Consider the following 24,696-nt stretch of genomic DNA (forward strand, 5'->3'; position numbering starts at 1 on the left):
GCTCCTTAGACCGGCTGTGTGGGAGGAGCAGCTGTAAAGTGAAAGCAAAAATCCCAGCATGCATTGCAGCAAGCATGGTCAGAGGAGCAGTCACATGACATCCCCACCCACCTGTGTTTCCATAGAGACAAGAGCCCCTCAGATAATATCAATAACTCAGTCATCAGTGGATAACTGCCGTACAGACATAGCAATAGGAAGTCCGCCCCAGTCCCGGCAGCACACAGGAATATGATGCTAATGTATCATACATATGTTACTGGGGGGGAGGGAGGGGGCCCTGTTCATAAACTTTCTGTAGGGCCTAGTCATTTCTAGTTGCACCATTGGATTTAAGCTATGAACAGAATGAATAGAGGGGCAGATTTATCATTTCCCTTGTTTCTGAAAAGTTGCTTTAAAAAGTTGCAAACTATGTATTTACGTCATTTTAACTGTGCCTCCTGTCTATCATCACACGACTAAGGCTACTTTCACACTAGCGTTAGCAGGGTCCGTCAGGCTGTTCCCCTGATGGATCCGTTCTAACGCTAGCCCACGAGTGCCATCGGAAGTCCGCTCTGGCCCCATTCACATTCACTGATGCCCAGCACGTTGTTTTGTTGTCCGGCCGCCTCTCAGCATGCTTGCCGTGCTGCGGCCGCATCTCCGACCTGTCTCCATTAAAGTGAATGGGACCGGAGCGGACCTCCGGCGGCACTCATGGGATACTGTTAGCACGGATCACTGTATACAGTGTACAGGGGGTCACGGATCTCTGTATGCAGTGGTGGGGGTCACATATCACCATATACAGAGTGAAGGAAGCTGGACAGGAGGGGGCGTGGCGAGAGCAGGACAGGAGGGGGCGTGGCGAGAGCAGGACAGGAGGGGGCGTGGCGAGAGCAGGACAGGATGGGGCGTGGCGAGAGCAGGACAGGAGGGGGCGTGGCGAGAGCAGGACAGGAGGGGGCGTGGCGAGAGCAGGACAGGAGGGGGCGTGGCGAGAGCAGGACAGGAGGGGGCGTGGCGAGAGCAGGACAGGAGGGGGCGTGGCGAGGGCAGGACAGGAGGGGGCGTGGCGAGGGCAGGACAGGAGGGGGCGTGGCGAGGGTAGGACAGGAGGGGGCGTGGCGAGGGCAGGACAGGAGGGGGCGTGGCGAAGGCAGGACAGGAGGGGGCGTGGCGAAGGCAGGACAGGAGGGGGCGTGGTGACGGCAGGACAGGAGGGGGCGTGGCTACCAATAGCAGGAAAACCAGGCAGATCTGCTTAAGAAGATATATTAGTAAGTGTAATATCTCCCTAGTTTCTTTATAGTTTTAACAGAGTGGCCAACTTCTTTAATGTGGAGAGTGGAGCTTAGCTGCAGGACAAGAGACTGTCTATGGAAGAGAGTGGCGCTGTTCTAGGAGTGGGGGGGCGCAGACCCTTTTTTTGAATTTTGGACAACACGTTTGATAGTTCCGTTGCTTTTACTGGGAAACCAGCTTAATATCCATATTTCTTTTTCTCTACTTTTGCTCTTTTAGTACTTCGAATATACACTAAATCATGAAATTCGACATAACATCCAAAAGGAGCTGTGTCTCAGAGCTGGTAAAGGGCAGGTTCTCCTTAAGAAATGTAATTACAAAGGCAGAGGGACGACTGTTCTACCTGAGGAAAAATGGGAACTTCAGAAGGTATGTTCATGGAATTCACTGGAAGAATAAAGCTGCTGAGATTTTGCACCTTATTAGACAAAGTTGGTAAGACCTAGAGGAAAAGGGGGGTTGGCTTAGCAGGGAGGTGGGTGACTTAAAATTTGGCAATGTGCTCCAAAATCACACCAATATTTTGGCCCAAATTAAGCCGACCAATAAGCAGTGTAAAGTTAAAAGTGCCTAACATGTCTAGAAAGATTTACCAAATGTACCACACAGTCTGAACCAGTCTAATATGTTTGGAACTCCTGCAGATTGCCTGGTCCAATATCAAACATGATTGAAAAAATCTATCAACAATTTCACCCACTCCTCATATTTTAGTAAACCTTCTGCATAATCCACCAGTTAGTATGAACCCATCATTTTGAGTTTTTCTTCACTGGAACATATGCACAATTCTGTTCAGGTCAATTCCAAAATATATCTTGAGAGGGGCCAAGATCGCTATTGTGTTAGGACAGTGAAGGAGTAGATGTCACCATCTCTGATGGTTTAGATTAGTGATGAGGTTAATGATATCATCCCTAGTGGTAGGACAATAAAAGGGGTAATACCAAATTCTTTGGTGGTCTAGGGAAATAAAGGGGTTAATACTAAGTTCATTAGTGGTCTAGGGCTTTGGAAGGGTTATGGCTAGGGCTACACAGCAACTTGTAGCCACACGGCATAAGATCGCATTTTCAGGCTGCTACATGACGGCCAACGATGTTGAAAGTTATCATAGCGTGACAGTGAAATTGAAACCTGCTTTATTTCAGCGCCACCACCTATGCTGGCACTAGTTGTGATTTTAGCAGCGGGACATGATTTTATATTGCATGGCCACAAGTCTCCATGAAACCCTAGCCTAATATTCCTGGTGGTCTAGGGTATTTAAAGGGGAAAGTACCAATACATACAGTGGGATGCAAAAGTTTGGGCAACCTTGTTAATCATCATGATTTTCCTGTATAAATCGTTGGTTGTTACGATAGAAAATGTCAGTTAAATATATCATATAGGAGACACACACAGTGATATTTGAGAAGTGAAATTAAGTTTATTGGATTTACAAAAAGTGTGATATAATTGTTTAAACAAAATTAGGCAGGTGCATAAATTTGGGCACCACAAAAATGAAATGAAATCAATATTTAGTAGTCCCTTCTTTTGCAGAAACTACAGCCTCTAAACGCTTCCTGTAGGTTCCAATGAAAGTCTGAATTCTGGTTGAAGGTATTTTGGACCATTCCTCTTTACAAAACATCTTTAGTTCATTCAGGTTTGATAGCTTCCGAGCATGGACAGCTCTCTTTAAGTCACACCACAGATTTTCAATTATATTTAGGTCTGGGGACTGAGATGGCCATTCCAGAACGTTGTACTTGTTCCTCTGCATAAATGCCTTAGTGGATTTTGAGCAGTGTTTAGGGTCGTTGTCTTGTTGAAAGATCCAGCCCCGGCGCAGCTTCAGCTTTGTCACTGATTCCTGGACATTGGTCTCCAGAATCTGTGTGTCCCTCAACTTTGACAAGATTCCCAGTCCCTGCACTGGCCACACAGCCCCACAGCATGATGGAACTACCACCATATTTTACTGTAGGTAGCAGGTGTTTTTCTTGGAGTGCTGTGTTCTTTTTCCTCCATGCATAACACCCCTTTTTATGGCCAAATAACTAAATTTTAGTTTCATCAGTCCACAGCACCTTATTCCAAAATGAAGCTGGCTTTTCCAAATCTGCTTTAGCACACCTCAGGCGGAGAAAAGGCTTCCTCTGCATCACTCTCGCATACAGCATCTCCTTGTGTAAAGTGTGCCGAATGGTTGAACGATGCACAGTGACTCCATCTGCAGCAAGATGATGTTGTAGGTCTTTGGTGCTGGTCTGTGGGTTGACTCTCACTGTTCTCACCATTTGTCGCTTCTGTCTAGCTGAGATTTTTCTTGGTCTGCCACTTCGAGCCTTAACTTGAACTGAGCCTGTGGTCTTCCATTTCCTCAATATGTTCCTAACTGTGGAAACAGACAGCTGAAATCTCAGAGACAGCTTTCTGTATCCTTCCCCTAAACCATGACGGTGAACAATCTTTGTCTTCAGGTCATTTGAGAGTTGTTTTGAGACCCCCATGTTGCTACTCTTCAGAGAAAATTAAAAGAGGAGGGAAACTTAAAAATTGACCCCCTTAAATATTCTCTCATAATTGGATTCACCTGTGTATGTAGGTCAGGGGTCACTGAGTTTACCAAGCCAATTTGAGTTCCAATAATTAGTTCTAAAGGTTTTGGAATCAATAAAATGACAACAGTGCCCAAATTTATGCACCTGCCTAATTTTGTTTAAACAATTATAGCACACTTTCTGTAAATTAATAAACTTCATTTCACTTATCAAATATCACTGTGTGTGTCTCCTATATGATATATTTAACTGACATTTTTTATTGCAACGACCAACGATTTATACAGGAAAATCATGACGATTAACAAGGTTGCCCAAACTTTCGCATCCAACTGTACCTAGTGGCCTATATTAATAAAGGGCTTAATTCCAACTTCCCTGTTGGCCCAGGGTAGTGGAACAGATAAAAACACTCCTGGTGTTCTGGGGTATTTAATAGCAACATCCCTCATTGTCTAGGGCAGGGTTCTTCAACTCCGGTCCTCAGGGCCCGCCAGCCAGCCATGTTTTCAGGATTTCCTTAGTATTGAGCAGGTGATATAATTAGTGTCAGTGCACCAGGACTTACCACAGGTATTATCACGACCGGCGTGCCGATCACATACTTGACGCAAAGGGAGGGAAAAGGGAAGCCCCTGTCCAAGGGAGAGGAAAAGATGGTGACCTCTAACTCACCTTGAGGTTGGCACCTGACTCCCTTGACGTCCCTAGACTGGTTTTCCACCTGTACGCCGATCACGTGCCTAAACCCTGGCTTTCCTAAGTAGTGAATAGGGCAGTGGGAACACTAGTCCGCACCACTAACACTAAAGGGGAACACCAGGGAGAGGACAGACAATACTGACGAAACATATAATCCCAGGTGGGCGACAACAGCGGACAACAAGAGACCAACAGGGATCTGGAGGTTAATGCTCTGGTACGACAACCAGGAATAACAGCTACACAGCTCCAGTGGGTCAGTACAGAAGTCCAGGCAGGAAGCTCTATATCTGGCAACCAGAGAAGTGGGAGAGGGGAATATAAAGAGGTTGGGAGTGTCGGACAAGAAACAGCTGAGGAGAAGAAGCTATGGATCCCTGAGTGAGACAAAAAGGATTGCAAGGCAAACCCAGAAAGCTACCATTAAGTAACAGAGCGATCTTTAGACACAGAGCGCGCAGCCACCCGCTGCGACTTCCTGACCCTGGGTATAACGAAGTCAGACGTGGCCCTTCACACCCTTGTGACAGTACCCCCCTTTCCACAAGGGGCCTCCGGACACTCAGGACCAGGTCTCCCAGGATGAGAGGCATGAAAAGCCCGAACTAACCTGTTGGCGTTTACCTCTGATGCTGGAACCCACATTCTTTCCTCGGGACCGTAATGCACCAGATATTGTAGAGAGCGGCGGACCCGACGAGAATCAACAATTTTGGATATTTGAAACACCTCTTGGTATTCAGACACAAAACACCTTAGGTATGTCTCAAGGTTTTGGTTGGTACGCTCAGTCTGTCCATTCGACTGAGGATGGAAAGCTGAGGAAAAGGACAACTGTACCCCCAAACGGGAACAAAAAGCTTTCCAAAACTTAGAAATAAACTGGGTTCCCCAATCCGAAAAAACATCAGAAGGGACCCCGTGATGAATACCTGAGCAAGAGTCTTCGCATTAGGTAGTGCGGGTAACGCAATAAAGTGTACCATTTTGCTCAACCTGTCCACTACTACCAAGTTTTACCCGCAGACATAGGTAGGTCAGTGATGAAATCCATTGACAGATGTGTCCATGGCCTATTGGGAATGACAAGTGGCAATAAAGACCCTGTAGGACGTGTATGAGAGACTTTAGCGCATGCACAAGTAGAACAAGTAGACACAAAATCCATTACATCCTAACGCAACTTTGGCCACCAAAAACAACGAGACAATAGCTCCAAGGTTGCTTTACTACTCGGGTGCCCAGCAAGTGCCGAATTAGGATGTTCCTTTAATAATTCAAGACGCAGGTTTAACGGTACAAACAATTTCTCTGAGGGACAAGAGTCCGGGGCGTCCCCCTGGGCCTTTAACACCTTCCCCTCCAGAACAGAGTGTACAGCAGAGACAACCACTCCTCTTTGTAGACTGGGTACCGGATCACCCACATTACCTCCTCCAGGGAAACTACGAGATAATGCGTTTGCCTTGGTATTTTTTGCCCCAGGACGATAGGTGATGAAAAAGTTAAACCTGGTAAAAAAAATTGAGACCACCTACCTTGTCTAGGGGTGAGACGCTTAGTTGATTCGAGGTACAGAAGGTTTTTGTGGTCCGTAATCACCGTGACAGGGTGGATTGCCACCTCTAAAAAGTGACGCCATTCTTCAAACGCTAGTTTAATAGCTAATAGTTCCCTATTTCCAATATCATAGTTCTTCTCCGCTGCAGATAGTTTTTTAGAAAAGAAAGCGCAAGGACGCCAATTGCCAGGAGACGGACCCTGAGACAGTACAACCTCCACTCCCACCTCTGACGCATCTACTTCAACAATAAAAGGCTGGGAGACATCAGGTTGGATTAGTACAGGTGCCGAGGTAAACCTCTCTTTTAGAGAGGAAAATGCCATTTTGGCGGCGTCAGACCACATAGAAAATTCAGTCCTCTTCCTAGTCATGTCAGTAAGGGGTTTGACAATCACAGAATCATTTTTAATGAATTTTCTATAGAAATTTGCGAAACCCAAGAATTATTGCAGTGCTTTAAGGTTCTCAGGAAGATCCCAATCTAAAATTCCCTGGACTTTCCTAGGATCCATACAGAAACCTGAAGCAGATAATAGATATCCCAGGAACTGTATCTCCTGAACGGCGAAAACACACTTTTCAATTTTCGCATATCATTTATTCGTCCGTAGGACCTGCAGCACCTGTCTGACATGTACCTCGTGTGTCTTCAGATCAGACGAGTAAATTAAAATATCATCTAGGTATATCGCCACAAATGATAAGATGACTAAAAATATCATTAACAAAATGTTGGAAGACAGCGGGAGTAGGTATTCTGTGGGATATTCTCAAATCATGATTACCAGTAGGTGGGCCCTGAGGACTGGAGTTGAGGAACACTGGAATAGGGTATTGAAGAAGTCTGTGCAAATTCATGGAAACTTTCCCCAATGGTTTATGGAGTCTGCACAAGATGAATTTACCACGTTAGTTTTTGGTCAGTCTCACATGAGTGTGTTCTTTGCTGGAAACAAACGCTGCATGTAACAGCTGCATTTCCTGGACCGAGCACTGCTCCTCTGACCTAAAATCACAGCATGGAAATACTTATGCTGTAAGTTTGTGCCAGATCGCGAGTTTACTGCACTGTACTCGCGTAATGCTATGGGTACAGTAAGGTCAGGCAGAAGCTCACAGCATCCTAAATCATTATGGTGCTGAGTAGTACCAAAGAGCTCGGGTGCTCTGGCTGAACATATCAGGATGCTCGGGTGCTCTCCTGAGCATCCGAGTATAATGGAAGTCAATGGGAGAACCCGAGCATTAAACCAGGCACCCCATGCTCTGAAGAGCGGAGGGTGCCTGGTTCATAGGAAAAGGTCAGAAATTGATGGAAACACCACCAAAATGGTTCTGGAACAGCATGGGGAGGATGTCTCGATGCATCTTGGACTCCTAGGTTGCTGCTGGGAACCATGTTGTCTGAGTAGTATGCCACTTTTACAGACTGACAATAATACACATAACCCCTTGAGGCTCAGGATCTGTACAGACAAAGCAATCAAAGGAATTCCTGTCCAAGGTGTAAATGAGAGCATCCCCCCAGATACACCATGGCACCACACACACACCCACACCCACACCCATGTAAGGTGGTGGAGAGCATAATAACCAGGCTGATACACACACACACACACACACACACACACATTACACAACCTGGGGATTATATAAGGATATAATATATATATAAAAATATATATCCACACAACCTTGGGACACTTAGGTATACATGTATACACATACACATCACAACACATATATTGGGCCCATACTGGCCATACAAGGCCAATATATATATATATATATATATATATATATATTAAAAGACAGGTATACATATATTTTCATAATACTCCTTCACTGTACAAAAACATTGTATGTGAGGGCCTGCAGGTGAGCTGACCCTGTAAAACATTTATATGCGAGGGCCTGCAGTCGAGCTGACCCTGTAAAACATTATATGCAAGGGCCTGCAGTTGAGCTGACCCTGTAAAACATTATATGCGAGGACCTGCAGTTCAGCTGACCCTGTAAAACAATATATGCGAGGGCCTTCAGTTGAGATGACCCTGTAAAACATTATATGCGAGGGCCTGCAGGTGAGCTGACCCTCTAAAACATTACATGCGAGGGCCTGCAGGTGAGCTGCCCCTCTAAAAGATTGTAGGTGAAGGGCCTGCTGGTGAGCTGACCCTCTAAAACATTACATGCGTGTGCCTGCAGGTGAGATGGCCCTCTATTAGATTGTAGGTGAGGGCCTGCTGGTGAGCTGACCCTGTAAAACATTTTATGCGAGGGCCTGCAGTTGAGCTGACCCTGTAAAACAATATATGCAAGGACCTGCAGTTGAGCTGACCCTGTAAAACAATATATGCAAGGGCCTGCAGTTGAGCTGACCCTGTAAACATTATATGTGAGGGACTGCAGTTGAGCTGACCCTGTAAAAAATTATATGCGAGGACATATATGCGAGGGCATTATATGCAATGAATAAGCATGTTGATATGATGGAATAGGAGGAGGAGGATGAGAAAAGGAAGATTTAACAATATACCCTTTTTTGTGGTGGAAGGGATGTATGGTAATACAGTATATTATGTAATTAAACAACACATTTAAAGTGCCTTTGTTCATCCGCTTTCCTCTGGTGGAGTTGAGAAGTCTGGGGCAAGGCCTTGTACATTTTTATAAGAGTCAACCTGTCAGCATTTTCAGTTGACAGGCGGATATGCTTATCTGTTATAATGCCACCAGCAGCACTAAATATCCGCTCAGACAAAATGCTGGTGGCAGTGCAGGCCAGCAACTCCAAGGCGTAGAGCGCCAGTTCGTGCCACGGTCCAGCTTGGACACCCAGTAGTTGTAAGGCACTGAAGGATCACTGAGGACGCTGACACGGTCTGCTATGTACTTCTCACCATCTTCCAAAACGTTTCCCTCCTTGTGAGACTAGGCCGCGCATCAGGGTGAGGGTGCTGGCGGGGTGTCAAGAATCTGTGTTGTCTAAACTGCGTATGTCGCGCGGGTTGCGGGAAAGGCAGCCTAACATGAAGTCAGCCATGTGTGCCAGAGTACCAACAGGCAAGACTTCGCTATCGTCATCAGAAAGATCACTCTCAATCTCCTCCTCCTCTTCCTCCTCTTCTGCCCACCCATGCTGAACAGATGAAATTAAACTTCCATTAGTACTAACCTCTGTAGCGGAGGCAACCGTCTCCTGCTCCTCCTCTTTATCATTGTCACAACCAGACAGCTGAGAAGCTCTGACAGAAGCCTTTCAGAACCTCCTCCTTGAGTTTTCTTTGTTTTGGTCTTCAGTTCCTCATCTTGTTAGCCTCTCTCAGCTGTCATGTAGTTGGACTGATTGCATCCCTTTAAATTCCTCCCCATAATGCATTAGTGTGCGGCTTATACAACTTCCTGGAGTGTGTGTGCATGCTGATCCAATTTTTCAGTCTTCTACAAGTTAAGTGCTGTACATTTATTTGTGATTTTCTGTTTTCTGGATCCCAGGTGACCCTGACTCCCTCCGTGTCTAGTGTAGGGAGCCGGTGGTCGTGTACACTCACTATTGTAGGGTGTTCAGGTGGTATATAGTCGAGGTACGAGGATATGCGATCATCCACCATTGGGATTTTTGCATAGGCTGAGCAGTCAGGGAGAGTGCCAGGTCTTATGCAGGGGTCTCCCTTTTGTTCCTTAGTTTTGGATCCAGTGAGTCATATATTCATTTTGCATTGTCTTGTTTCCTATACACCTTCCGTGACATTATAAGCCGCCAAAACCGTCTCAAGCATGGATCCGGTTTCACTTTTGACTGAACGCTTCCAGGGTCTTTCATTGGAGGTAGCTGATCTCCGTAAGACTCTTTCTCAGCTTCTAGTGACTGGTTCAGCTTGCGTTCATGGAGTTTGTTCTGAGCCTAAGATCTCGCTCCCGGATACGTTCTCCGGGGGTAGTGAGAATTTTGTGCTTTTCAGAGAGGCTTGCAAACTCAATTTTCGCCTTCTTCCCCATTCCTCTGGTGATGAGGAACAGAGGGTGGGGATCATTATATCGCTGCTCAGGGGTAACGCTAAGTCGTGGGCCTTTTCGCTGCCGGAGGGGGCACGGCCCCTCCGTTCAGTGGATGAATTTTTTTTAGCCCTGGGTCAGATATATGATGATCCGGATCGTGTTGCTTTGGCTGAGTTTAGACTATGTCTGTTATGCCAGGGTAAACAATCCGCAGAGATATACTGCTCAGAATTTCGGAGATGGGCAGCTGATACTGGTTGGAATGATGCTGCACTCCGAAGTCAATTTTGACATGGTCTTTCAGAGGGATTGAAAGATGCATTTGCCTTTCATAAGAGGCCTATCTCCTTGGACTCTGCTATGTCTCAGGCCGTTCGTATTGACAGGCGTCTTAGAGAGAGAGGAGAGATCTCTCCTTCCTGTCATACTCAGTCCCAGGACAGTGCAGCGGTCTCATTCTGTGCGCAGGGGTCTCAGTCGCTGTCAGCCCCTTCTGAGCAGGAGCCCATGCAGCTGGGGTTGATTGCCTCTGACAATAGAAGATTCAGCCCGCATGGGAAGGTTTGTTTTTGTTGTGGAGGTATAAATCATTTGGCAAATGTTGGTCCCTCTAGGAGATTCAGGCAGTTTTCTGGGAGTAATAAAGAAACAAAAAGGAAAAAATCTTTTAAAAATGTTCCATCTGTTGAGGCGGAAATTGAAGGTTTTCCGTTTGCTTGTAGTTCCCGTTTTGTCCTGCCTGCCAGGGTGGCGCTAGAGAGCAAGAACATTTTTTGTAAGATTTTTGTAGATAGTGGAGCAGCTGTCAATCTCATTGATAATCATTATGCGATAACTCATGGTTTCCAGGTGTGCACTTTGGGAAAGGATATTCCTGTTTTTGCTATTGATTCCGCTCCACTTTCTCAGAAATCATTAAAGGGCATAGTTCACAATATTCGTTTAATTGTGAGTGATGCTCATGTTGAGGATGTGTCATGTTTCGTCCTTAGCGGATTACCTACTCCTCTTGTGTTGGGGCTACCCTGGCTCACTAAACATAACCCCACCATTGATTGGCAAGCGAGGCAAATAAATGGTTGGAGTGACTTTTGCAGAGAGAATTGCCTCACGACATCTGTTTCTGAGGTTTCTACTAAGACTGTACCACCTTTTCTCTCTGAATTTTCGGATGTCTTCAGGGAGTACGATTGCCCTATTAATCTCATCCCAGGCGCCAAGCTGCCTAAATCTCGTTTATACAATCTTTCCCAACCTGAAAGGCTCGCTATGCGTGCTTATATCTCGGAGAGTCTGAGAAAAGGACACATACGACCCTCGAAGTCACCTGTTACCGCTGTTTTTTTCTTTGTTAAGAAAAAAGATGGTTCTTTAAGACCTTGTCTGGATTTCAGGGAGCTAAACAGTATCACTATTCGTGACCCTTATCCGCTTCCTCTGATCCCGGACCTGTTTAACCAGATTGTTGGGGCTAAAGTCTTTTCCAAATTAGATCTAAGAGGGGCATACAACCTGGTCAGGGTCAGAGAAGGAGACGAATGGAAGACGGCCTTCAATACCCCTGAGGGCCCTATTTGAGAATTTGGTTATGCCTTTTGGTTTGATGAATGCCCCAGCCGTTTTTCAGCATTTCGTGAACAGCATTTTTTATCATTTAATGGGAAAATTTGTATTAGTGTATTTGGATGACATTTTGATTTTTTTCTCCTGATTTCAAAACTCATAAGGAACACTTACGTCAGGTCTTGCTCATCCTGCGGGAGAATAAATTATATGCGAAACTGGAAAAATGTGTGTTTGCGGTTCCAGAAATTCAATTTCTGGGGTTTCTTCTCTCCGCTTCTGGTTTTCGCATGGACCCCGAGAAGGTCCGTGCTGTGCTTGAGTGGGAGCTTCCTGAGAATCAGAAGGCGCTGATGCGTTTTTTGGGCTTTGCCAATTATTACAGGAAGTTTATTTTGAATTATTCCTCTATTGTTAAACCACTCACTGATATGACCAGAAAGGGGGTAGATTTTTCTTCCTGGTCGGTAGAGGCGCGTAAGGCCTTTGCTAATATCAAGGAGAGTTTTGCTTCCGCTGCCATCTTGGTACAACCTGATATTTCTTTACCCTTCATAGTTGAGGTTGATGCTTCTGAGGTGGGTGTGGGTGCGGTCTTGTCTCAGGGTTCCTCTCCTGCCAAATGGCGACCGTGTGCCTATTTTTTTCCGAAGAAACTCTCCTCCGCAGAGAGAAATTACGATGTGGGAGATAGGGAATTGTTGGCCATTAAGTTGGCCTTTGAGGAATGGCGCCATTGGCTAGAGGGAGCCAGACACCCTATTACCGTGTTTACTGATCATAAAAATCTGGCCTACTTGGAGTCAGCCAAGCGTCTGAACCCGAGACAGGCCAGATGATCTTTGTTCTTTTCAAGGTTTAATTTTGTTGTCACGTTCCGCCCTGGGGTTAAGAATGTGAAGGCAGATGCCCTGTCACGTTGTTTTCCGGGAGGTGGGAATTGTGAAGACCCGGGTCCCATTTTGGCTGAAGGTGTGGTGGTCTCTGCACTTTTTCCTGAATTGGAGGCAGAGGTGCAGGCAGCCCAGTCAGAGGCTCCTGATCTTTGTCCTCCTGGGAGGTTGTTTGTGCCTCTCGCTTTAAGACACAAGATTTTTAAGGAACACCACGATAAGGTCCTTGCTGGGCACCCGGGGGCAAGAGCCACACTGGATCTCATCGGTCGGAGATTCTGGTGGCCTGCGCTTCGTAAGTCGGTTGAGGGTTTTGTGGCCTGCGCTTCGTAAGTCGGTCACGGCCATCTGGTCCTCTCCTTCCCTTACCCATTCCTTCCCGTCCTTGGACACATCTGTCCATGGACTTCATAACGGACCTGCCTCGTTCCTCGGGGAAGACTGTGATTCTGGTGGTGGTGGACCGTTTTAGCAAAATGGTGCATTTCATCCCTTTTCCTGGTTTGCCTAATGCTAAGACGCTGGCATTTATTGATCACATTGTCAAATTTCATGGTATTCCTTCAGACATAGTCTCTGATAGGGGCACGCAGTTTGTTTCCAGATTCTGGAAGGCTTTCTGTTCTCGCTTGGGGGTTCGGTTGTCATTCTCTTCTGCTTTCCACCCGCAGTCGAATGGCCAGACAGAGCGCGTCAATCAGAATCTGGAGATATATCTGCGCTGTTTTGTGGCGGAGAATCAGGAGGATTGGTGTTCTTTTTTGTCCCTTGCTGAGTTTGCTTTAAATAACCGTCGTCAGGAGTCCTCTGATAAGTCACCTTTTTTGGTGCATATGGGTTTCATCCGCAGTTTGGGACTTTCTCGGGAGAGGGGTCTTCTGGTTTACCTGATGAGGACAGATTCTCCTCGTCTTTGTCATCTATTTGGCAAAAGATTCAGGATAATCTAAAGAGCATGAGTGAGAGATATAAGCGTGTGGCAGATAAGAGACGTGTGCTTGGTCCGGACCTGAATGTTGGTGATCTGGTGTGGTTGTCTACCAAGAATATCAAATTGAAGGTTCCCTCCTGGAAGTTGGGTCCTAGGTTTATTGGGCCTTACAAAATCCTGTCTGTCATAAATCCTGTTGCCTACAGTCTTGATCTTCCTCAGACTTGGAAGATCCATAATGTTTTTCATAAGTCCTTATTGAAACCTTATGTTCAACCCATTGTACCCTCGCCTTTGCCTCCTCCTCCAATTATGGTTGATGGGAATCTTGAATTTCAGGTCTCTAGGATTGTGGATTCTCGTCTTGTCCGCGGTTCTCTCCAGTACCTCGTTCATTGGGAGGGTTATGGTCCTGAGGAGAGGATGTGGGTCCCAGTGACGGACATTAAGGCTCATCAGGGCTTTCCATAGGTCCCATCCTGAGAAGGTGGGCTCTGAGTGTCCGGAGTCCACTCGTAGAGGGAGGGGTACTGTCACAACCAGACAGCTGAGAAGCTCTGACAGAAGCCTTTCAGAACCTCCTCCTTGAGTTTTCTTTGTTTTGGTCTTCAGTTCCTCATCTCGTTAGCCTCTCTCAGCTGTCATGTAGTTGGACTGATTGCATCCCTTTAAATTCCTCCCCATAATGCATTAGTGTGCGGCTTATACAACTTCCTGGAGTGTGTGTGCATGCTGATCCCATTTTTCAGTCTTCTACAAGATAAGTGCTGTACATTTATTTGTGATTTTCTGTTTGCTGTATCCCAGGTGACCCTGACTCCCTCCGTGTCTAGTGTAGGGAGCCGGTGGTCGTGTCCCCTCACTATTGTAGGGTGTTCAGGTGGTATATAGTCGAGGTACAAGGATATGCGATCATCCACCATTGGGATTTTCTCATAGGCTGAACAGTCAGGGAGAGTGCCAGGTCTTATGCAGGGGTCTCCCTTTTGTTCCTTAGTTTTGGATCCAGTGAGTCATATATTCATTTTGCATTGTCTTGTTTCCTGTACACCTTCCGTGACAATCATCTAATTCGTGCTGAGAAGACGGACGGAGGGTGGTCTGGCTATCACCCTGTGTAATGTCTTCTTCCCCCATTTACACCTCTTCCACATGCAAAGCGTCGTCCTTAATTGTGAGCAGCGAACGTTTGAGTAGACACAGAAGTGGGATGGTTACGCTGATAATAGCCTTATCGCCGCTCATCATCTGTGTTGATTCCTCAAAGTTTCTTAAAACCTCACAGCGGTCAGACATCCATGCCCACTCCTCGCTTCTGATTAGTGGAAGCTGACTGGAAAGGCGACAACCATGTTGCAGCTCGTATTCCACTACTGCCCTCTGCTGCTCACAAAGCCTGGCCAACAATGTGGAGCTTCAGCGCGTGCTCACGTCGCACAACAGCCGGTGAGCTGGCAATTGACAGACCGGCTGAAGCTGTCGATGACTTGCGGAAATGTGCACACACGCGGCGCACCTTCACCAGTAGCTCAGGCAAATTGGGGTAGGTTTTGAGAAACTGCTGAACCACTAAGTTTAAGACGTGGGCTAGGCATAGGATGTGTGTGAGCTTGCCAAGCTCCAAAGCCGCCACCAAGTTACGGCCATTATCACACACAACCATGCCTGGTTGTAGGTTGAGTGTCGAGAGCCACAGCTCAGTCTGGTCTCTTATCCCCTGCAACAGCTCTGCGGCGGTGTTCTGTTTGTCCCCTAAGCATATCAGCTTCAGCACGGCCTGTTGACGCTTCCCCACTGCAGTGCTAGACTGCTTCCAGCTACTGTCTGATGGCTGACTGGTGCTGCACGCGGATAATTCGGAGCTGGAAGTGGAGGAGGAGGCGGAGGAGGAGAAGTGGGGGTTGGAGCCACTAATCTAGGTGCTGGCGGAAATCCTGATGGAATTAGGGCCTGCAATCCTCGGCGTCGGTAGCACCTGTGCCATCCCAGGGTACTACTCACTCCCGGCCTCCACAATGTTCACCCAGTGTGCCGTCAGGGAAATGTAGCGTCCCTGGCCAAATGCACTTGTCCATGTGTCCGTGATTAAGTGGACCTTCTCAGTAACTGCGTTGGTCAGGGCACGTTTGACATTTTGGGACACATGTTGCTGTAATGCGGGCACAGCACACCTAAATAAATAGTGGCGGCTGGGGAGAGAGTACTGCGGGACGGCCGCCGACATCAGGCTGCGGAAGGCCTCAGTGTCCACAAGCCTAAATGGCAACATTTCCAGGGCCAGTAATTGTGAAAGGTGCGCATTTAGTGCTATGGCCTGTGGATGGGTGGCTGGGTATTTGCGCTTGCGTTCAAATGCCTGGGGTAATGACATTTGGACGCTGCGCTGGGACAGGGAAGTGGATGTAGTCGCTGATGGTGCCTGCAAAGGTCCAGGTGCAGGGCAGGCGGCATCCTCGCCTGCGCCTTCAACAGGCGATTAGCCAGCACGTACCATATGGGAAGAGGAGGTAGTGGTGTGACTCGCAGGCACAGATTGTGGACCCAGGCATTTGTCCCACTTATCTTGGTGCTTGGATGCCGTGTGGCGGATCATGACCGTGGTGGGGAGGTTTCTAGTGTTTACTCCCCGGCTCATTTTGGTGTGGCACAGGTTGCAAACCACTAATCTTTTGTCGTCCGCACTTTACTCAAAAAAGCGCCATACTGCGGAACACCTACCCCTTGGCAAGGGAGATTTACGCAAGGGGGTGCTCTGTGGAACAGTTGTGGGGCTGTTTGGTGTGGTACGCCTTCTGCCTTTTGCCACCCCACTGCCTCTTTAAGCCTGCGGTGCTGCAGATCTTTCCCCCTCTGTACTGCTGTCCTGGCTCGGCTTTCCACCTTCCCAGGTTGGGTCAGTGACCTCATCGTCCACCACCTCCTCTTCCACTTCCTCACTCTGAAAATATATGGAATTCGAACCGCGCTTGTCACCAAGGCCAGTGTACAAACAATTTTCCTTTCTTCCTTCTTCCTTTTACAAGTGAGCCGAGGGCTGCAAATATCCTAGAAGTGGATATCCTGCAACTAATAAAGATTAAAATAGTGTAAGTCCGTATGAGAAGATAACCTGCACTGCACCGATTATACTCACAAAGCGCTGTGTAAAACAAGGCGTGCATATAATCCCTCATTATATGCACGCCTTGTTTTACACAGCGCTTTGTGAGTATAATCGGTGCAGTGCAGGTTATCTTCTCATACGGACTTACACTATTTTAATCTTTATTAGTTGCAGGATATCCACTTTTAGGATATTTGCAGCCCTCGGCTCTCTTGTAAAAGGAAGAAGGAAGAAAGGAAAATTGTTTGTACACTGGCCTTGGTGACAAGCGTGGTTCGAATTCCATATATTTTACTTGTTTAAAGTGTGACTGATCCCACATCACCTTTCGGACCTGCTGCATAACATTACTGCGGACTGGTGATAAATTTATTTTATATTGCACTTCCTCACTCTGATCATCCTCTTGATTTGTTGACCTAACCACAACCTCAGTGATTGACAACTGGGTCTCATCCTCTTCATCAACCTCTTGAGACAGTAATTGCGGTTGACTCATTGGCAACTGTGTCTCTTCATCATCCACCTCATGTTCTTGTGACTGTGGCTGCTCAAGAGGATGGGAATCAGGGCAGAAGATATCATGTCCTCTTCAAGCGTGTTTGGCGAGAGGGCCAAATCAAGTAATGGCGATGAAAAGAGCTCCTCAGAATTTTCGAGTGTGAGATCACTTGTTTGGCCAGACGCTCCATAGTGGGAGGAAGGACGATCAGGGAGAGGATTCTGTTGACCAGACTCTTGGCTACTGAGACTGGACTTGGTGGAAGACAGAGTGGTGCTTAACCGACTGTAAGCATTATCTGCTGCAATCCAACCGACCACCTGGTCGCACTGGTCTGACTTCAAGAGTTTTATCCTGCGACACCCTGCAAACTGGGACATGAAGCTAGGTATCGTCAGTGGCATAACTATCAGGAAAGCAGCTGCTTCGGGGCCTGAGCTCAGAAGGGGCCCGGGAGCAGTCACTGTACTTCATCACCCCGGGCCCCTGTCAGAGCAGCTGACTTCTCCTGCAGCGGGTCCAGAGTCCTGCACTTGCACGGTCACCTCTGTCACTGACCTGACATCAGTGACATTGCTCCGCCTCTCCCCTCCTTAGTTCTTATGATGTGTGTGACCAGCAACAGGACGGCCCGATGTTGGCGGAGCTATAATAGCCCCACCCCCTTTTCTACCCGCTATTCCTGCTGATTGAACCTTCCCTGTCCAGCATGCTGAACATCATTTGGATTGCCACAACTGCACTAGTGATGTGAGTGGCAGGGGAACTGCGGGTATATTCAGCTTTCCCAGACTGGGCACATGTGACATGCAGTACAGTAGGAAAGCTGGGTGAATTATATCATGAAATGTCATCCAGCTTCCCTGCTATCCTGCATGGCACAAGTGCAGAGACATTAGAGTATGGGGGAGAGGCACAGCAGAAAAGCTGGGTGTCTATATATGTGTATTGTATATGTGTGCGTCCATGTATGTGGAGAGTGTGTGCATGAATGCGTCCATGTATGTGGAGAGTGTGTGTATGACTGCGTCCATGTATGTGGAGAGTGTGTGCATGAATGCGTCCATGTATGTGGAGAGTGTGTGTATGAGTGCGTCCATGTATGTTTGGAGAGTGTGTGTATGAGTGCGTCCATGTATGTGTGGAGAGTGCGTGTATGAGTGCGTCCATGTATGTGTGGAGAGTGTGTGTATGAGTGCGTCCATGTATGTGTGGAGAGTGTGTGTATGAGTGCGTCCATGTATGTGTGGAGAGTGTGTATATGAGTGCGTCCATGTATGTATGGAGAGTGTGTGTATGAGTGCGTCCATGTATGTGGGGAGAGTGTGTGTATGAGTGTGTCCATGTATGTGGAGAGTGCGTGTATGAGTGCATCTATGTATATGGTGAGCGCATGTATGAGTGCGTCCATGTATGTGTGGAGAGTGTGTGTATGAGTGCATCTATGTATATGGAGTCTGTGCGTGTGTATGACTGCATCCAAGTATGTGGAGAGTGCGTCCATGTATGTGGAGTGTGTGTGTATGACTGCATCCATGTATGTGGAGAGTGCATCCATGTATGTGGAGAGTGGGTGTATGACTGCATCCATGTATGTGGAGAGTGCGTGTATGACTGCGTCCATGTATGTGGAGAGTGCGTGTATGACTGGGTCCATGTATGTGGAGAGTGCTTCCATGTATGTGGAGAGTGCGTGTATGACTGCGTTCATGTATGTGGAGAGTGCGTGTATGACTGCATCCATGTATGTGGAGAGTGCGTGTATGACTGCGTCCATGTATGTGGAGAGTGCGTGTATGACTGGGTCCATGTATGTGGAGAGTGCTTCCATGTATGTGGAGAGTGCGTGTATGACTGCGTTCATGTATGTGGAGAGTGCGTGTATGAGTGCATCTATGTATATGGTGAGCGCATGTATGTGGAGAGTGCGTCCATGTATGTGGAGAGTGTGTCCATGGCTGCAGTATGAAAGGTACAGAGGCTAAAATACTTGTGGATATGTAAAGGTAAATCAGACAGGTCTATTACAATTGCAGCGCAGGTTTTAAAGGGGTTGAGTTGAATATAAACTCCGCCAGCAACTGTAAATGTTAAAAAACAGTCGTGCTAAAAATGACAGTAAATACAGTAAATAAAAAACACAAAATAGCCATATAAGAGGGGTTTGCACAGAAGGAGGCGGTTTGTGAAGAAGTGTGTGTGTGGGGGGGGGCCCGTACAAAAATTTGCTGTGGGGCCCAGTCAGTTCTAGTTACGCCTCTGGGTATCGTGGATGATTGTTTTTCTTGTGCTCTGGCAACAGGCACAGTTTCACCGCGCCCAGGGCCACGGCCTCTGCGTGCAGCATCACAGCCACTTCCCCGTCCCTTACTGCTCACCTAATTCATATTTATTTAAACGGCCAGTCTTATATATTCATAAGTATTTCGTATGTTCGCGTATTGCGTTGTTCAAAACATTCGATATAGACACAGTGGGACAGTATTTATGAGGTGCTCGCAATTTTATGATGCGTAAGTTCATATATATTATTCATGCAGACTTTCTAATGCCAAAGATTTAGTATAGGCACAATAGAGCAAAGTTCGTAAAGTACTCACGATTTTTCGGCCTCTCGATATTTTTCGGCCTTATGGTCCATTCACACGTCCGTTGTTTCTTTCCTGATCTGTTCCGTTTTTTGCGGAACAGATCTGGACCAGATCTGTACCCATTCATTTTCAATGGGTCCTGAAAAAAAAAAATCAGACATTGTGCTGTCCGATTTTTTTCAGGACCCATTGAAAATGAATGGGTCCAGATCTGTTCCGCGAAAAACGGAACAGATCAGGAAAGAAACAACGGACGTGTGAATGGACCCTTACGTGCAGTTTTTGTAGACACGATAAAACAATGTTGCACGTGTTCCAAGGTTTCCAATTTACCGCATGTTGTCAGCATGTGTTGCTTTTATTACCCGAAGGTTCAGGGTATATTATCGCTGGATCACCTCTGTGTCTCACTTCCTTGTTGCTTGGTATCGGTTAACGAAGGTTTGCTTGATTTTCATATCAGGCTGGTCTTTTCAAGATGTTTGCTGCCGGCAGTATTTCTTAAAGTTGTTCCTCAGCGTTTCGGAGTACAATTATCGGTCTTACTCCTTCCTCAGTGGTAATTTTATGAGCCTGCATGTGCCTCTTTTATACCCTATAAACTCCACCCACACAATTCAAAAAGAGCTAAAAAAAACAGGGGTGGAATTTTTTTGTTGGACCAATGATTACAATGAGCATATAGTAAAAATGATAAAAATGTGATAAAAATACACTTATACTTAAAATATCTTCACTATCTTTTGGCTAGACATTTCTGCACATTAGTACATTGCCAAAACAAAACAACAAAAAAAAACAACAACAAAAAAAACCGCATGTGCGGTTTCTATGTGTTTTTCATGCGTTTTTTGTCTATAGATGCATTTTTTTTGGGCAATGCTGCAGAATACTTCAGAGATTCACCCCTATGAAGCATTTCTATAATAGTGTTTGCCTAATCACAAAATTCACCTAAAATTCACCATTTAATAATCCGTTAAACTTAAAAAACATGAAAACTTTCTCCAATAGTGTGGCCCAGTCTACATATTCTCGCATCAATAGAAGGAAGGGACCCCAAACTCGAACTGGATGAAATCCTATTCCTTCGTTATGTTGATATCAGGATGATATAGGGATGAGACCTCGGAAACAAGCAAGGACCCCGAGGTCGAATAAAAACACCTCCGAGGTCCTCCATCAATTCTGGAGCTCCACCCCAAAATCACAGAAATCCGAATACTTCCATGTCGGCGTTCAGACCTTGCGGTACTAGTGAGTCAAATTCAAAAATACGCCGGGATTCCAGCCTGGACATACACTTGACATGATCCCCACCTCACCATTGTCTATTAACGTGTTCTATTGCGGTGTATGTCAGAACAGATGGATCTTTATTGTGTACACTTTTAAAGTGATGGGATAAAGTATGTTTAATATCTCCTTTTCGTATATTTGCCATATGCTCTGATATACGCTTTTTCAAAGTCCTTTTAGTACGCCCCACATACTGTTTGTTGCATGGGCAGGTGATTACGAAGATCACACTGCTCGAATTGCAGATGAGAAACTCCTTGATCTGATGTCCATTGACACTTGATATCATTTCCGTAGTTTTTTTCGGAAAGGAAGTTATGGAACATGCACTGCATGCTCCGCATCTATGAAATCCTTTCAGGCCTATCCATTTTTGTACAGACAATTGTGGTTGACCAGGTTTTTTAATTGTAGGTGCTACCTGAATCCCTAAATTCCGGGGCTTTGGAGAAAGTTACACAGGGTTTTTTTTGATGGTATTTTGATGGTATTTTTTGATGGTATATATTAAATTGTACTCTGAAACGCGTTTGGTTCGTTCAAAGAAATCGGCTTCCAGTGCCAGCTGAGGAACAAACAACTTTAAGAAATACTGCCGGCAGCAAACATCTTGAAAAGACCAGCCTGATATGAAAATCAAACAAACCTTCGTTAAGGCTCCATTCACACGTCCGCAAAATGGGTCCGCATCCCTTCCGCAATTTAGCGGAACGGGTGCGGACCCATTCATTCTCTATGGGGACGGAATGGATGCGGACAGCACACAGTGTGCTGTTTGCATCCGCAATTGCGGAGCGCGTCCCCGATCTTCGGGTCCGCAGCTCCGCAAAAGATAGAACATGTCCTATTCTTGTCCGCAGCTTGCGGACAAGAATAGGCATTTCTATGGGGGTGCCGGGCTGGTGTGTTGCGGATCCGCAATTTGCGGGTCCGCAACACATCACGGACGTGTGAATGGAGCCTTACAGATACCAAGCAACCAGGAAGTGAGACACAGAGGTGATCCAGCCATAATATATCCTGAACCTTCGGGTAATGAAAGCAACACATGAATTGGGTAGCCTTTTGTAAGTTATCAAGCTACCTCTGCTTGCCCTAAAGGGGCCATACCTCTGTTTGCCTTAAAGGAGCCATTCACATTTTTAACATTTGATTAACCATTAGTCATATATGTGAATTAACGTTTTCTATATATGAGTCTCAGGACTAATTTATGTACAATGTTTTAAATATTGAGTATTGGCCAATACATATTGTGTTATTGTATGTATAGGGAATCTTAAATCAATACATTTTAATACTGTTGCATCTGCGTGACCCCTGTATTTGTGAGTGCCAATCTTATTATCCAATACATTTTATCTGGTAAACGGGGGTTTACATCAGATTTTGCAACTAACCAGACTTCTATTCAGTAGAGCCATCCTTATCTGATTAACATTATCTATATAAAAAGTATTGAAAATGATGGAAAAATATATACATTTTCAGTTATATTTCTCCAATTTCTGGCCCTGACACACAGAAGCTATTGGACAGATGTGTCTAGTCACTGCAGACACCCTCTATATGAAAAGTATTGAAAATGCTGGATTTTTTTTTTACTGTAGCTATAAAATACTGCCAGCCTGCCACCACACACAATAGTCCTTAAAAGGACTTTTGGGTCTTTGAAATGTTTTTCTGCTGAATTCATTGCGATCACACTCCCTACACTCTGTCCCTTCCGAAGCGCAGCTCTCCCTGACTACAAATGAGCCGAACATGCGTCATCGGGTGCTGTATAGCACACGATGACGTGTTCCGGCCAGCCAATCACTGTAATGCCAGCAGCCAACATGGCTTCTGGCATTACAATGAGGGCAGTACTTACCTGCACGCGAAACGTGCGGGGAGGAGACTCGAGCATGGTGCTCGAGCACTTGCGGTACTCGGCTGAGTACCGCCATGTGCCGAGCATAGCAATGCTCGAGCCGAACAGCAGTTCAGCCGAGCATGCTCTCTCAAGACTAGAGCTGAGATTTCAGGTCAGAGGATTAGGGTTCGGTCCGGACACAGAACGTGTTTCTCGGACTGAACACACTTAGCCTCACTGTTACCTCACACAACTATAGAGTTAAATGATCTCCTGACTAGCTTTTTCTTTTGTCTTCTTTTTCCAGGATCAGCTCCTCTACAATGCTGCATACAATATGTGCCTGACTGCAAATGGCTCCAACCCAAGTCTTGTGCCTTGTAACCCCTCAGACCCTTTTCAGCAATGGATTTTTCCAACAAAGCCCTTCAGAAAACGATTGACCCCCTTCTCTTTAACACTGTGATAAGAAAATACACTGTAACGTTTTATGCCATCGCAGCCGACTTGGTTTAGTTCGAAAACAGCTAAGTCTGTTGGGTTACGAAGGAAAGAACACTCGGAACGTTGGCTGTGTATCTGCTGTTGCAATATGGTTTCTACATTGTATCCGCCAGTGGCTGGTTGTCTAGTTTATTAGACTCCAGTGCCTTTTTGAGACTTTTTGATATATACAAGATGGCGGGTGCACAATGTCATGTGACATGTAAGCTTCACCCGGGGTAGGAGACGTTTCTGATATGGCAATTGGAAATATTGTATTGTCAGACCTAACAAGGAAAAAAAAAGGGGATTTAAAACTTATTGCAATTTTCTAGCCTAGGGGTTTTATAGCTATGTCATTAGGTAAACGTATGGGATTACAGTTTCTGTTTAAAGGGGAGATCCTCCTCCTTAAAGGGGTCATGTCAAATGAAAATCAGACTTCACACAGCACATGACAATTTCTTTCTTACAAAGCTAGAACCAGCCCTGTACCTCACATGGATCCAGAGATCTCCCCATTCATAGCTCCAATTGCTCTGCTCGATTCTCTTCAGGCTGGCAGCTCAGGTGGTGGGTCCTTTCTGCTGCAGCTCTCTCCCGATCACAGCTCAGTGAGCATTTCCTTTCTCAGGGGCCCCGCCTCCTTTCTTGTGGATGTGTCCTTCCTGCTGCAGCCCTCCCCCTTTAACTGTCACAGCTTCTAACAGTAGATATAGCTAGTGACAGTTAAAGGATGGAATTGAGCATGTGCGACCGCATTAGTAGGTGGACATGCACATTACTATATGGATTAAACACCATGGGTTGCTATAGAGAGTATCTAACAACTGTAGCATTTTTGTAATGGAAAGTAAATTACAAAATTAACTAGTTTTTCATGCTAATTTATATTAAGATAACATTTTATGGTGATGCGACCCCTTTAAAATTTTCTTGAAACATGGTATAGACACAAAAGGGAAGGGTTTGCAATGCTCTATAGATATCATGGGGGAGATTTACCGCACTAAATGCACAGCAAGTCTGGCTCAATTTACACCAAATAAACCGGCGTACATGCTTTGCACTTGGTACACAGTAAACCAATAGGTGATGACAAAAGTGCCAGGTCTAGCAAAATTTTATAATAAAACATGAGCCACTGTGATAAATTTGGCGCAACTTTAGATATCCGGGTCTAAATTTAGCTGTCGAACTATTAGGATTAGTAAATTGGGACCTGATTTTCTTCATACAGCACCATTTATTTCAGCATTGGTCTGTCTCCAATATTATGTCAAAAATTTTCGATGGCAGAAATGGTGGTTTAGAACATAGTTTTGGTTAAGAGCACGTGTCTGACCGACCCAAGAGAATTTAT

At 45.9% G+C, this 24,696-nt stretch overlaps 1 protein-coding gene across 1 annotated transcript in view; it reads left to right on the forward strand.

Moving 5' to 3' along the window:
• Positions 1-23,316, forward strand: part of LOC122944646 (polypeptide N-acetylgalactosaminyltransferase 3-like) — a 123,015-nt gene extending 99,699 nt beyond the window's left edge. Inside the window, exons 9-10 of the mRNA XM_044303164.1 lie at positions 1,510-1,662; positions 23,158-23,316. Coding sequence (XP_044159099.1) covers positions 1,510-1,662; positions 23,158-23,316 — 312 coding nt within the window. The remainder of the gene's footprint in view (positions 1-1,509; positions 1,663-23,157) is intronic.
• Positions 23,317-24,696: the final 1,380 nt, after the last annotated feature.

The sequence above is a fragment of the Bufo gargarizans genome, chromosome 8 (genome assembly GCF_014858855.1).
Source record: "Bufo gargarizans isolate SCDJY-AF-19 chromosome 8, ASM1485885v1, whole genome shotgun sequence".
NCBI classification, from domain to species: domain Eukaryota; kingdom Metazoa; phylum Chordata; class Amphibia; order Anura; family Bufonidae; genus Bufo; species Bufo gargarizans.